General features: G+C 39.0%; 1 protein-coding gene across 2 annotated transcripts in view; it reads right to left on the reverse strand.

The window, feature by feature from the left end:
- LOC126345439 (centrosomal protein of 131 kDa) overlaps positions 1–13,967 on the reverse strand; it is a 122,571-nt gene that overhangs the window by 31,927 nt on the left and 76,677 nt on the right. For both annotated transcript variants that reach the window (XM_050002103.1, XM_050002102.1), the window contains 2 exons: positions 13,110–13,313; positions 1,717–1,934 (listed from right to left, as the gene is read on the reverse strand). In XM_050002103.1, coding sequence (XP_049858060.1) covers positions 1,717–1,934; positions 13,110–13,313 — 422 coding nt within the window. The remainder of the gene's footprint in view (positions 1–1,716; positions 1,935–13,109; positions 13,314–13,967) is intronic.

A 13,967-nucleotide genomic window follows, 5' to 3' on the forward strand; every position in this document is an offset into this window, starting at 1 on the left:
TTTCTCTCATCCATCACCTTTCAGCTTTCCCTTCTTTGTTTAGTACTGGTTTTCCATCTGAACTCTTGATATTCACACAGCTACATCTCTTTCCTTCAAAAGCCTCTTAATTTTCCTGTAGGCAGTGTTTATCTTTCCCCACTGCGCACTTACTACTCTTACATGTTTTCATGTTTCCTCCATTGGTTCTTCTTGTTTAAGCCTGTATTATGGTGTTAAGCTCAATTTTCTTATGTTTTCAAGTCAGCAATTGCATATACTTTCCTGATTAAATAACATTACATGTGAAGTTCTGAAAATAGATATTTTTTCAATGTGAAGATGGTCCATGATGAAAACCAGTAGTTAATAAATGTACTGGACAGAATAGTGTGTATCATGCATTTCTACCTGCAGCATTCAATTTTACCTCTTCGTTCTAAGGCTTGTCTGCTTGTGTCTGTATATGTATGGATGGATATGTATGTGTGTGTGTGTGTGTGTGTGTGTGTGTGTGTGTGTGTGTGTGTGCGCGCGCGAGTATATATCTATCCTTTTTTCCCCCTAAGGTAAGTCTTTCCGCTCCCGGGATTGGAATGATTCCTTACCTTCTCCCTTAAAACCCACATCCTTTCATCTTTCCTTTTCCTTCCCTCTTTCCTGAAGAAGCAACCGTTGGTAGCGAAAGCTAGAAATTTTGTGTGTGTGTTTATGTGTTATTTTATTGTGCCTGTCTACTGGCGCTTTCCCGCTTGGTAAGTCTTGGAATCTTTGTTTTTAATATATTTTTCCCTTGTGGAAGTTTCTATTTTATTTAAACTTAATGTTACATACACATATCATACATTCATTAATACATAACTTTCCTCAGCTTTCTATTGCTGTTTTTGGTTTTTTTCTAAGTTAGATAGTTTGTTCACAAATAATTACTTTGTCCAAGTAAACATCTCTTTGTTCATTGAACAAATGATTCCATGTTAATCTATAGTGATTTAAAGAAGTGACAAAAAGTTTTAATCATGCTAACCAAGCTGAGATTGAAATGATCTTTTCTTGAATCACAGTACAGTACAATACTTCTCTGTTGCACCAATTTCTTCACTTTGGTGGGAAGTTACCTGTTCTAATATAGAAGCAGGCTAGATGAAATTGGACAAATAGAAAGATCCTGTATTGAGCCCATGACTTTCTGCAAGTAAATTACTTTTTTATTTATTTATTTATTTTTATTTTCTTGAAGAAAAGACATTTTTTATATATTTGTTACTAAAACTGCTATGTATTTACTTGTGGAGTAGTTTTGGACTTTATCCATTTTCACAATCCACCTATTTGTATTTAGTATATGATTGATGTGGGCAGTTCTGTTTATGGCATCACATTTAAATATATCTCAGATCTTCATCACCTAGCATGATGTGATCCAGGTGATTGTGTCATGCATGATGTACTAGCCTGGAAGATGCTCAAACATTATTGTCTCATCCTTCTGAGGGAGCTGGCATTTCTAAATTTAATTAAAACTGATCTAACAATAAGAAATAGAAAGAAATTCTGCTCAAGATCCTTTCAAAAACAATGATAATGGGGAAAGTTTTAGTTAAATTCCATGAAGCATTCTATATTTTTTCTGGTCATCTGTATAGTTAAATGTTTTCATGTTTAATATATTTTGTGTGCTCCTATAATTTAACTTTCTTCTTTAAGAGGATATCTCATTTTGCAACCGTAGCCCACCTGGCCTTTATTCTAGCAGCTTCATGTGCTGTTTCTTCCAACTGACGTCTCCTTGATTCTTCTTGAAGCAGCTGGGTGTGCTCTCTGAGCTGCTGGGCAGCATCCTGCTGGGCTTTATACATTTCCTTCTCATGCTGTGCACGAAGATCTGACAGCTCTTTTTCATGTTGTTCTGACATACGATTCAATTCTGGCTCTAATCCTTTCACAGTCATTTCCTGTGAAAAAATATTCACTTAAGAAAGCCAAAACAAACTAGTTCAATAAATACAGTAAGACACTGCAGATCAAAGATAAGAAGGAATCTTATGACAATAATTTTAAAAAATGTGGATGGAAAATAAAATATGGAATGAGGAAACACAACCACTAGCAGTATCTACATCCACATACATACTCCACAATCCACCACACAGTGCATGGTAGAGGGTACCCTGTGCCACTACTAGTCATTTCCCTTCCTGCTCCACTCATAAAAAGAGCAAGGGAAAAACGACTATCTATAGGCCTATGAACCAGCCCTAATTTCTCGCATATTCTCTTCATGGTTCTTACCCAAAATGTACATTGGTGGTATGAGAATCATACTGCAGTCAGCTTCAGATGTTGTTCTCAATAGTGTTCCTTGAAAAGAACATTGCCTTATGTCCAGTGATTCCCATTTAAGCTTCCTAAGAATCTTCATACTATCTGCATACTGCTTGAACCTACAGGTAACTAACATAACAGACTGTCTCTGAATTACTTCAGTGTCTGTCTCTTAATATGACTTGGTGTGAATCCCAAGAACTCAAGCAGTACTCAAGAAAGCGACATACTAGTGTCCTATGTGGTCTCCCTTTACAGATGAACCACCCTTTTCTAAAAGTCTTCCAATAAACTGAACTCGACCATTCACCTTACCTACTACAATTCTTACATGCTCATTCCATTTCATATCACTTTGCAATGTTATGTCTAGATACTTAATCCATATTACTGTGTCAAGTAGCACATTGCTAATGCTGTACTCAAACTTTATGGGTTTTTAATTTCCCACTCACCTATGTTAATTTATATTTTTCTAAATTCAGATCTAACTTCCATTCATCACACCAACTAGAAATTTTGTCCAAGACATCATGTATCCTTTGACTGTCATTTAATGATACACCTTCCCATATACCACAGCATCATCAGTGAACAGTCACAGGTTGCTGATCATCTTGCCTGTCAGATTATTTATGTATATAGGAAATAACAGCAATCCTATCACACTGCTCTGGGGCAAAGAAAAAATGCCATAGACAGATACAGAAGTGGCTTCAATGTCAATGAAATTTTCTTTTCATTTTATTCTGTAATAATATAAGGCAGGTGTTAACTTGATCAGCAGTACAGTTTGACTTACATGCTCTTTTAAAGTAGTGTTGTTTTAAGATTTGTTCAAATTAATAAGCTCTAATGGATGACACAATAAAATTCTTTGTTTTGGAAAGTTTGTTGCCAATGAAAGTCAGTCCAAAGTTTAAGGCTTATAAGAAGTTTATCACTTCATTTTCAAAAGTTAAGAAACAGACAGCTGACTCCAGATACAGCAATACCTCCCTTGAACATTTCATACAAAATACAACCTAGAACTGCAGCCACAGATAAAAATTTACATCTACTTCTGCATCGATACTCTGCAACTCATTGTGAATTGCTTGGGACAGGGTGCATCCCATTGTACTTATAAGGGTTTTTTCCAATTCCATTCATGTATGTAGTGCAGGAAGAATGACTGTTTGAATGCCTCTGTGAATTGTGCCCTCACAATTGCTATGGGAGTGGTCTGTAGAGGGTTGCAGAATATTCAAAGAATCATCATTTAAAGCTGATTCTCGAAGTTTTGCAAGTAGATTTTCTTGGAATAGTCAAGTGTTTACCACTTTAACTTCTTCAGCATCTCTGTGACACTGTCCTGCAGGAAAAATAAACCTGTGACTATTCATGATGTCCTCCTTTGTATTCAATACCCCTGTTAGCCCTATTTGGTGTGAGTTCAACACAATATTCTAGGATGAGTCACAAAAGTGATTTGTAAGCAATCTCTTTTGCAAACTGATTACCTTTCCCCAGTATTCTATCAATAAATGGAACTCTGCGATGTGCTTTACCTTTGACTGTGCCTAGGTGATTGCTCATTTTCATATCAATAGAAAGTGTCACACCTAGGTATTTATATGAGCTCACCAATTACAATTGTGTCTCCTTGATACCACAGTCATAAGAAACTATTTTCTTCATTTTGTGAAGTGTACAGTTCTTTATTTCTGAACATTTAAAGCAAGTTGCAAATCTTTGTACCACTTTTAAATCTGAAATATTGAGGAATTGAACAAGAAGATGTTTATTTCACTTATTTGTGTATCTATCTACAGATAATAAACATTTTATAGATGTCCAAAAGCATATGCAAAATTTATGTGATTTTGTTACTAAGAAATGACACATGTACAAAGTAATGTATGTAAATAAATAATAGAAGGAATAAAGGTAACTACTCACTGAACAGTTCAGGTGCTGAGCTATTGATAGGCATGTAAACAAGATGAGAATGTTGCTAAATTTCAAATAAATCTATCTTTTGAGCTATGGAGTATCCATACACACATATATATACCTGCATTGTTACATTGACCCAGATGATTATATTGTACAAGCACTATGGTTTGGCCCCCACCATGGGCACTCAGTTTCATCACAAGACATTTACTGTGAATAAATGAAATCATCAAATTCTTGCTCAAATTATATTTTTCAGAACTTTATCATATCATATAACTATATAAAAAATGGCACATGCATGTGTGTGTGTTGTTTTTTCCCTTATCTCCTCCCAAACCACTTGATCAATTTCAACCAAAGCAGTACACATACTACTGTATATACTCGAATAATCCGCCCCCTCAAATAATCCACACACCCCAATTTTGAGGAAGAGGAAAAAAAATTTTATTTTTTGCTTTAATTTGTTTTATTTACAAAAAAATTGTTCCAATGTTATGATGTGTTCAAAAGTATGTATAATAACTACTGGTTTGGAGCAACACTGCTGTACAGTTTGATACATCATTAAAACTCAACAAATTCAGTGGCGTGCACTTGGCCAGCTGGCAGGCGGGTGGCCAGCGGCGTGCAGCTGGCCAGCTCGCCCATTACATGGACGGGCGGGCGGGGAACATTATCACTGCCAGCCGGGAGTCTACACATACCTACAATAGCAAAAAAAGAAATGTGAATTATCTTGTTTAAGAATTTGTTAATACGGTATGTGTAATAAAATATTTTAGTCAATACTGGTACATTTCCTCTCTTACCACTCTATTCATTACTTTCATCGTCATCACTAGCGGGAGAATCATTGTCGTCTTCCTGCATCTTCCCATAGAGCATCGTCCTCTGTTCCATCCAGTGAATTTGTTATTCTCCATTTTTTGAAGGAATTTTCCACCAGTGGTTGCAGAATGGAGTCCCATCTACTTTTCACCCATTCACAAATCTGCGACAAATTCGGCCGCTTGATTTTTCCACTAGGTGTGAACTTATGGTTTTCATCATCCATCCATTGCATGTATCACTGTTTAAGTGCAGCTTAATGGCCGATTTATACACACATCTAGTGGTTGTAGGATGGATGTTAGGCCTCCAGGGATAGTGACCATGTCAGTTTTCACTTTTTGTAATTTGTCTCGCACTTCCTTAGTTGTATGTCCGCGGAAGCTGTCTACGACCAACATGTTGCATAAATTGAGCAACGCACCAGGACTACGTTGCCAAACGTATCACCCAGTCAATTATAAGTTCATTGTCCATTCACTCTTTCGGATTTGCTCTCACTAATACCGGTATGCCTTTTACTGATATTTTCAGATTGGTTTGCTTTTAAATATCTCGTAAGGTGGTAGCTTTTGTCCATCACCAGTTACACACAATATCACTGTACATCTTTGTTTCTCACAGCCGCCAGTTTGTATGATGTTGCTGGATTCTCCTTTCCTGTTCACTGTGTTGTTGAGCGGCATCTCAAAATAGACTGGCGTTTGATCCACATTACCAATTTGCAATAATATATAGGACTGTTTACGGCACAGATTTATCACATAACGCTGAAAATACACTATTTTTTCCTCGTAATCGCCTGGAATCTGCTGAGTGATAGTAGTTTTTCTCCGGAATCGTAAACCGTTTCGGTTAATTTCAGCTGAAAAATCTTGATAGCCAGCCCCGGCTAGCTTTGAAACTGCTAATGCCTAGTTCTTTGGCTAAAGACATTGCTTTAAGTTGGCACATTTCACTCATCACCGCACATCCATATTGTCACTTCTCATCTACATAATCGCAGAGCCTTCTCGAAGTCCGTATGCTTCACTTTTTGGCCGCTAAATGCCCAGCAATTACTATTAGTTTCTTGAAGCTCCATTTTATTTTTTCACCAGTCGCGAATACAACTCTCACTCACATCGTACTTTCTTCCTGCTGCAATATTCTCGGCTTCTTCAATAATTTTCACGTTTTCTTTAGCTCTGTACGAGCAATAACGAGAACTTGTAGCCATGATTAACAAGTTTGGAGACGTTAATACTTCACTCCAAACGTGCTACTGATGCATCATAAACTGAGGCCACAACAATGCAATAATATAATGGGATGTATTATTGGGGACGGAGCAGTACCAACAATGTTTCAAATAATCTGCGCACCCCAGTTTTTCGTCCTAAAATTCGGGAAAAAACATTCGTGGATTATTCGAGTATATATGGTATTTATTATTTGGGAAGAAGTACTGCAGGAGTAAGAACCACCTATCTCTCATAGGCATGGGGGTGCAGGTGAGAAATGTTAGTAAACCCAGATATCTAGGCTGCCCTGCACAAAGGGTAAGTTGTGAGAGTACTATTGGATGCGTTCCAGTGATTAAACATGCGGATGGGCATGGCTGAGCAGGGTGAAGAGGGAGGAGGGCATAGATAGTGAGAGGGGGAAAGGGGTCATGGACACAGGAAAGGTTTGGAGGGGAAGAACATACAGAGAGGTAGAAGGAAAAGTTGGACAGATTGAGATGGGAGTCTGAGATGGACATAGAGAGAGAGGGAGGAAAAGATGGGCAGTCCTTACGAGGGAAGAGGAGGGAATGGACAGAGAGGGAAGAGGAGAAGATGAACATGTATAGGGAGAGAATGTGACTGACACAGAGAGAGAAGGAAGAGGAAATGGACAAACATCAAGGGAAGATGAAGAGATGAAGAAAGAGGGGATAGGTAGAGATGAAGAATGAGGGGATTAGAAGAGATGGACAAGGAGAAGGAGGAGGAGGAGATCTACAGAGAGATGAGTAAGAGGTGATGGACAAATATGCGAATAGGAGGTGATGGACAGATAGGGAGAGGAGAGAGGAGGAGATGTACAAAGAGAGGGGAAGGAGGGAATGTACATAGAGAGCAAAATGAGATGAACAGAGAGAAGAGTATGAGACGATGAGGAGAGAGGAGGAGATGTACAAAGAGAGGGGAAGGAGGGAATGTACATAGAGAGCAAAAGGAGATGAACAGAGAGAAGAGTATGAGATGATGGAGAGAGAAGGAGAAAATGGACAGAGAGAGGGGGAAGATCAGACAGAGAAACAGAGAAGGGGAGAATAATGTGGCCGTATAGAGTTGGAATTATGAGATGGGCAGAGAGAGAGGGTGGCAGAGGAGATGTACAGAGAGTGGGAGGATGGATGGACAAAGTGAGGGGTAGGCAGAGATTGACAAAGGGAAAGAGGAGAATATCAGAGAGAGGGGAGTAGTAGATGGAGGAGGAGATGTACACAGGGAGGGGGGACAGGGGACAGATAGAGAGAGGGGCTGGAGAGGATGGAGAGAGTGACGGAAACAGGATATGTACAGAGAGAGAATGACGAGATGTACAGAGAGAAAGGCAGGATGAGGTGGACAGAGAGAGGTAGAGGGGGGGATGGGCATAGAGGGATGAAGAAGAGATGGGCAGAGAGAGGAGTAGGAGGGGATGGACAGAGAGAAAGGGAAAGAGGATATGTGCAAAGAGAGAAGAAGAAGATGTACAAAGAGAAAGGCAGGATGCGGCAGTCAGAAAGAGGTCAAGGAGGAATAGACAGAGAGATAGTGGGAAAAAGGGATGCATAGATACAGGAGGAGGAGGAAGTGGTTAGAGAAAGAGGGAAGTAGAGTTGGACAGGAAGAGGGGTAGGAGGAGATGGACACAGTGTGTAAGAGAAAGTGATGCACAGAGAAAAGGTATGGAGGAGGGGATTTACAGAGAGGGGGATGAGTGGATGGACACACAAAGAGGGAGGAGGGGATGGTCAGAGAGAGGGGAATGGGATGGGCAGAGAGAGGTGAACAAGGGGTTCGACACAGTGAGGAGACAACAAGATGGTTAGAGAGAGGTAGAGAAAAAGGTGAACAGAGACCAGAGACTGGGTGGGGGGGGGGGGGGGGGGGTTGAAGGAGATAGAAAGAGAGCGGGTTAGGGAGGGAGGGACAGAGAGATGGGACGAGGAGATGTATGATGAGAGAAGTGGCAAATGTACAAAGGAAATGGAGGATGAGATGGTCAGAGAGAAGTAGAGGAGGAGATGGATGAAGAGAAGGGGAGGAAGAGATTGAGAGAGTGTGGGAGAGAGGGGAGATGGACAGAGAGAGGGGTAGGAGTGGATCACAGACAGAGTAGGAAGAGGTGACAGACAGAGAGTGGAGGGAAGAGGAGATGGTCAGAGAGAGGGGAGAAGGAGATTTATATCTACAGGGCAGAAGGACATGGACAAAGAGAGAGTGGAAAATGGAGAGGGGTAGTTGGTGGGCAGAAAAGTAAGAGGAGGGGGGGAGATGGGAAGAGGAAATTGACAGAGAGAGGAGAAGGATAGGCAGCTGTAGGAAGATGGTGGAAGACATTGATAGGTAGTGGGCAGGAGAAAAAGGAAGATGGGAAGGAGGACATGGACAACACAGAGAGGGGGAGGACAAGATGAATAGAGAGAGAGAGAGAGGAGGAGGAGCTGGTCAGAGAGAGGGGAAGGAGAGGGTGTACAGTGAGGAGGAGGAGGAGGAGGAGGAGGAGGAGGAGGAGGAGGAGGAGGAGATGGATGGAGAGGGGGAGGAGGAGATGGGCACAGAGAGTTTGAAGATGAGATGGCTAGAGGGATAGGAGGAGATGGAAGTGCAGTGAGAAGGGTGAGGAGGCAATGGAAAGATGGGGAGGGGGGGAGGAAGAGTTTGATATAGACGGGGGGGTAGAGGAGACAGAAAGAGATGGGGATGAGGAGCTGGACAGACAGAGAGAGATGAGTGATTACCTCAAAATCTTTAATCACTCTATGATTAGATTTTGAAAAGAAGACCTTTACTGAGGAACAGGACTGGTAGGTCAGTGAGTTAACAAAGGGTGGCTGAGAGCTAGGATGGAGGGTTGGGGAAGGGGGTTGACAGGTAGGAAAAAGAGGCAGAAGGCACATGGGATAGGAATGTGGCACTGGTGATCTCATCCTGGTCACAAATAACCTAAGACTGAATTGCCAAACAGAGATTTGAACTGCCATCTTCTGCACCTACATGTACATGGATACTTTGCAAATCACATTTTAGTGCCTGGCAGAACGTTCATTGAACCACCTTCACAATTCTCTATTATACCAATTTCGTATAGCGCGCAGAAAGAATGAGCACCTATATCTTTCTTAACGAGCTCTGATTTCCGTTAGTTTATCATGGTGATCATTTCTCACCATTTTAGTGTCAACAAAATATTTTCACATTCAGAGGAGAATGTTGGTGATTGGAATTTTGTGAGAAAATTCCATTGCAATTAAAAACGTCTTCTTTTTAATGATGTCCATCCTCAATCCTGTATCATTTCAGTGGCATTCTCTCCCATATTTCGCGATAATACAAAACGAGTTGCCCTTTTTTGAACTTTTTCGATGTACTCCATCAATCCTATCTGGTAAGGATCCCACACCATACACCAGTATTCTAAAAGAGGATGGACAAGCATAGTGTACGCAGTCTCCTTAGTAGATCTGTTACATTTTATGAGTGTCAACTGCCAATTTTTGCACCATTCAGATATCTTTTCTAAATCATTTTGCAGTTTGGTTTGATCTTCTGATGACTTTATTAGTTGATAAATGACAGTGTCATCTGCAAAAAATCTAAGATGCCTGCTCAGATTGTCTCCCAAATCGTTTATATAGATAAGGAACAGCAAAAAGCCATAATACTACCTTGGGGAACACAAGAAATCACTTCTGTTTCTCTCAATGACTTTCCATCAACTACTTTCTCTGACAGGAAATCACAAATCCAGTCACATAACTAAGACAATATTATATAAGCACGCAATTTCACTAAAAGCTGCCTACGTGGTACAACGTCAAAAGCCTTCCAGAAATCCAGAAATATGGAATCCATCTGAAACCCCTCATCAATATCACTCAACACTTCATGCGAATAAAGAGATAGTTGTTTTCCAGAAGAATGATGTTTTCTAAATCCATGTTGACTATGTGTCAATAGACCATTTTATTCGAGGTAATTCATAATGCTCGAACACAATATATGTTCCAAAATCCTGCTGCATACCAATGTTAATGATACGGTATTTAGTACAGTGGATTCCTCCTACTACCTTTCTTGAATATTGGTGCGACCTGTGCAACTTTCCAGTCTTTCAGTATGGATCTTTCATCAAGAAAACAGTTGTAAATGATTGTTAAGTATGGAGCTAATGCTTCAGCATACTCCGAAAGGAACCTAATTGGTATACATTCTGGACCAGAAAACTTGCTTTTATTTAGTGATTTAAGTTGTTTCACTACTCTGAGGATATTTACTTCTACTTTACTCATGTTGGCAGCTGTTCTTGGTTCAAATTCTGGAATATGTATTTCGTCTTCTTTTGTGAAGGCATTTTGGAAGGCTGTGTTTAGTAACTCTGCTTTGGTAGCACTGTCAATGGTAGTATCTCCATTCTTACTGTGCAGAGAAGGCATTGATTGTTTCTTATTGCTGATGACCAGAATCTCTTTGGATTTTCTGCCAGGTATTCACTGCAGAAACTATTATAAGCATCTCGCACTGAAGTCCACGTTAAATTTCGAGCTTCTGTAAAAGATCGACAATCTTGGGGAGTTTGCATCTGTTTAAATTTGGCATGTTTGTTTCATTGTTTCTGCAACAGTGTTCTGACCTGTTTTGTATACCAAGGAGGATCAGCTCCATCGTTTTTTAATTTATTTAGTATAAGTCTCTCAATTGATGCTGATACTATTTCTTTGAATTGAAGCCTCATCTGCGCTACACTTATATTATTAATTTGGAAGGAGTGGAGATTGTCTCTCAGAAAGGCGTCAAGCGAATTTTTATCTCCTTTTTTAAAATAGGTATATTTTTGCTTATTTATGGAGGATTTGGGGTTTACAGTATTTAATCTCACTATGACAACCTTGTGTTTACTAATTCCTGTAACCGTTTTGATCTTCATTATTAACTAAGGATTATTTGTTGCTAAGAGGTCAAGTGCATTTTCACAGCCGTTTACTACTTGCATGGGCTCATGAACTAACTGCTCAAAATAATTTTCAGAGAATGCATTTAGCATAATTTTGGATGATGTTTTATGCATACCTCTGGATTTAAACAAGTATTTTTGCCAAAATATTTAGGGTAAATTAAAGTCACCACCAACTGTAAGCATACGAGTCGGGTACGTTTTTGAAATCAAACTCAAGTTTTCTTTGAACCTTCCAACAACTGTATCATCTGAATTGGAAGGTCGGTAAAATGATCCAATTATTATTTTATTCCAGTTGCAAACAATGTCTTCTGGCCATACTAACTCACAGGAACTATCTACTTCAATTTCGCAACAAGATAAACTACTTCTAACAGCAACAAACACATCACCGCCAACTGTGTTTAGCCTATCCTTCCAAAACACCATTAGGTTCTTTGCAAAAATTTTGGCTGAGCTTATCTCTGGCTTTAGCCAGCTTTCAGTGCCTGTAACGATTTGAGCATCAGTGCTTTCTATTATTGCTTGTAGCTCTGGTATTTTCCCAACACAGCTACGATGATTTACAACTGTTATACCAATGATTCCAGTATCTAAGTTCTTCCTGTGTTCAGCCTGCACCCTTTGTGACTGTAGCCCTTCTCGTGTTTTCCCGAGACCCTCTAACCTAAAAAACTGCCCAGTCTATACCACACAGCCCCTGTTATGCATGTAGCTGTCTTCCACAAATATGAGTTCAGGTTTGTACTACTGCTCCACTTCACTCACTGAAAACAGAGATATCTTTATATCTTTTGAAATATTCACCCTATTCACAAGATCTGTCATCCTCTGTCTTCATCCTGTTCCCATGTCCAAAGAACTGCAGCAAAAAAAACTTTTTGAGTTCAATTAAAGGTTATGCTTGTTGAAGCTTTCCAGAACTGCAATTCAGACAGGGAATATATTCTGTAGGAAAAATTTTTAATTGTCTTAAACAGGGAATACGCCAAAAATATGTGTATCTTTGACATAAGAAACAGTCTTTCATTACCAAGCATTTTCTGTATTATCTTCTGGAATAAGTACTGTGCAACACACACAAGAAAGTGTTTGTTGTAACAGTTACATTCTCAAACTTTAGTTTTTCAATAAAACTAAATGCATATGTGTTTTGACAAAAAGATGCTAACAGAAAATGCATCAGGGTATCTGGAGTGTAATGCTAATTCAAGGTATGAGTATGAAGTAAACAGAACGTCTATATGTAAATAAATAGACAGTGACCTAGGAAGGACCATTTCTGCTTGCCTTCATGGATGTACTAAGTTTTATAAGGTCTGTGAGTGACACAGCAGTGCAGTAGATTTAATGTTGTTCAAGGTTGAAATTGGTGGTATAGATTATGACAGCAAAACTAAAAGTTATAGTTACGTATCATGCAGTACCATTCAATAGAGTTGTGTTTTATATGCAAAATCCCAGTACATTACAGCATCATTAACAAAAAAAATTAATGTTACCTGTAATTATACATCCATTCAGTTTCATATATTCAGAGAAGAAAGCATATTATATATGTTTAGATTTCACAAGTATTTGTTGCTACAAGATAATTTAATATTTTTCCATTTATTAATACAGAAAATTAAATCTACAAAAAATGAAATATTAATTCTTCTGCCAATGCCAAGAAAGCATTATGGGTAGGTGCTCAATAAAACAAATACATGAAATAAATTTACAATACAACAGTAGACAAATGACAGCAGCTTTTAATAGGATTGCATTTAGAGTAATTTACAAATGTAAGTAGCTTGATTACAGAATCAAAAAAAATAAAGTAAATATGTGTGAAATACCTTTATTTTCTTAGTTTTAATCTCAATCCATTTTTCACGTCGTACTTTTTCTGCAGCTGCATGCATTTCACGTACTTTTTTAATATCAATGCAGTGTCTTTCCTCTGCAGCTTTTAGATTTGATGTGTATCTTGATTCAGCTACTTTTAGTTCATGCAATAGTGATTTACATTTCTCATTCAAGGCCTCTTTATCTGCAATAAGCTATAAATTTGCTCCAGTGAATGATTATGACCAAGGCATATGGTACTTTTTCCTAGATATTTTGTTGATGATTGCATATTTTGGTTTGTGTGTACATGCATCCAGTGAAAATTCTGGTTTGTGTGTACAAGCATCATGTAAACATGCACAAGCAAGTATGGAGAGACAAGCTTCTCACACACATACAAACAGTGACAATTATTGTTCCAAAGTCTGTGCTTTGGAAGCTAAGCAAATTCAAAATCAGCATCACTGACTGAAGCTCTTCTTTATCTATTAACATCTCTCATACCTTAGGACAGCTATCGATTTCTGTTTCTGGTGGCTGAATGATGTTACATAGAACATCATACTTATTTCAGCCTCACACGAACATACATACTGCACAGGAAACAAACCCTACATTTTGCTACCACGCACTGCTCCTTTAATATATTTTGCATGTGATCCTGCAGACAACACTTTGAAGACAGTTGTGGAGTTTTTTGAGGGACAAGTAGTTTCAGTGACTAGCATTGGTCAGCACAAGAGCTGTATGCTGCTCACATGATCCTCTAGTGCTGTTACTGGTGATGGATTAGGAAGAGACTGAAGAATTGTGTGGTCAACTTCACATGGTACCCTGGGTTTGATCAGTCACAGGTATGTGATATA

The sequence above is a fragment of the Schistocerca gregaria genome, chromosome 1 (genome assembly GCF_023897955.1).
Source record: "Schistocerca gregaria isolate iqSchGreg1 chromosome 1, iqSchGreg1.2, whole genome shotgun sequence".
Classification (NCBI taxonomy): Eukaryota; Metazoa; Arthropoda; class Insecta; order Orthoptera; family Acrididae; genus Schistocerca; species Schistocerca gregaria.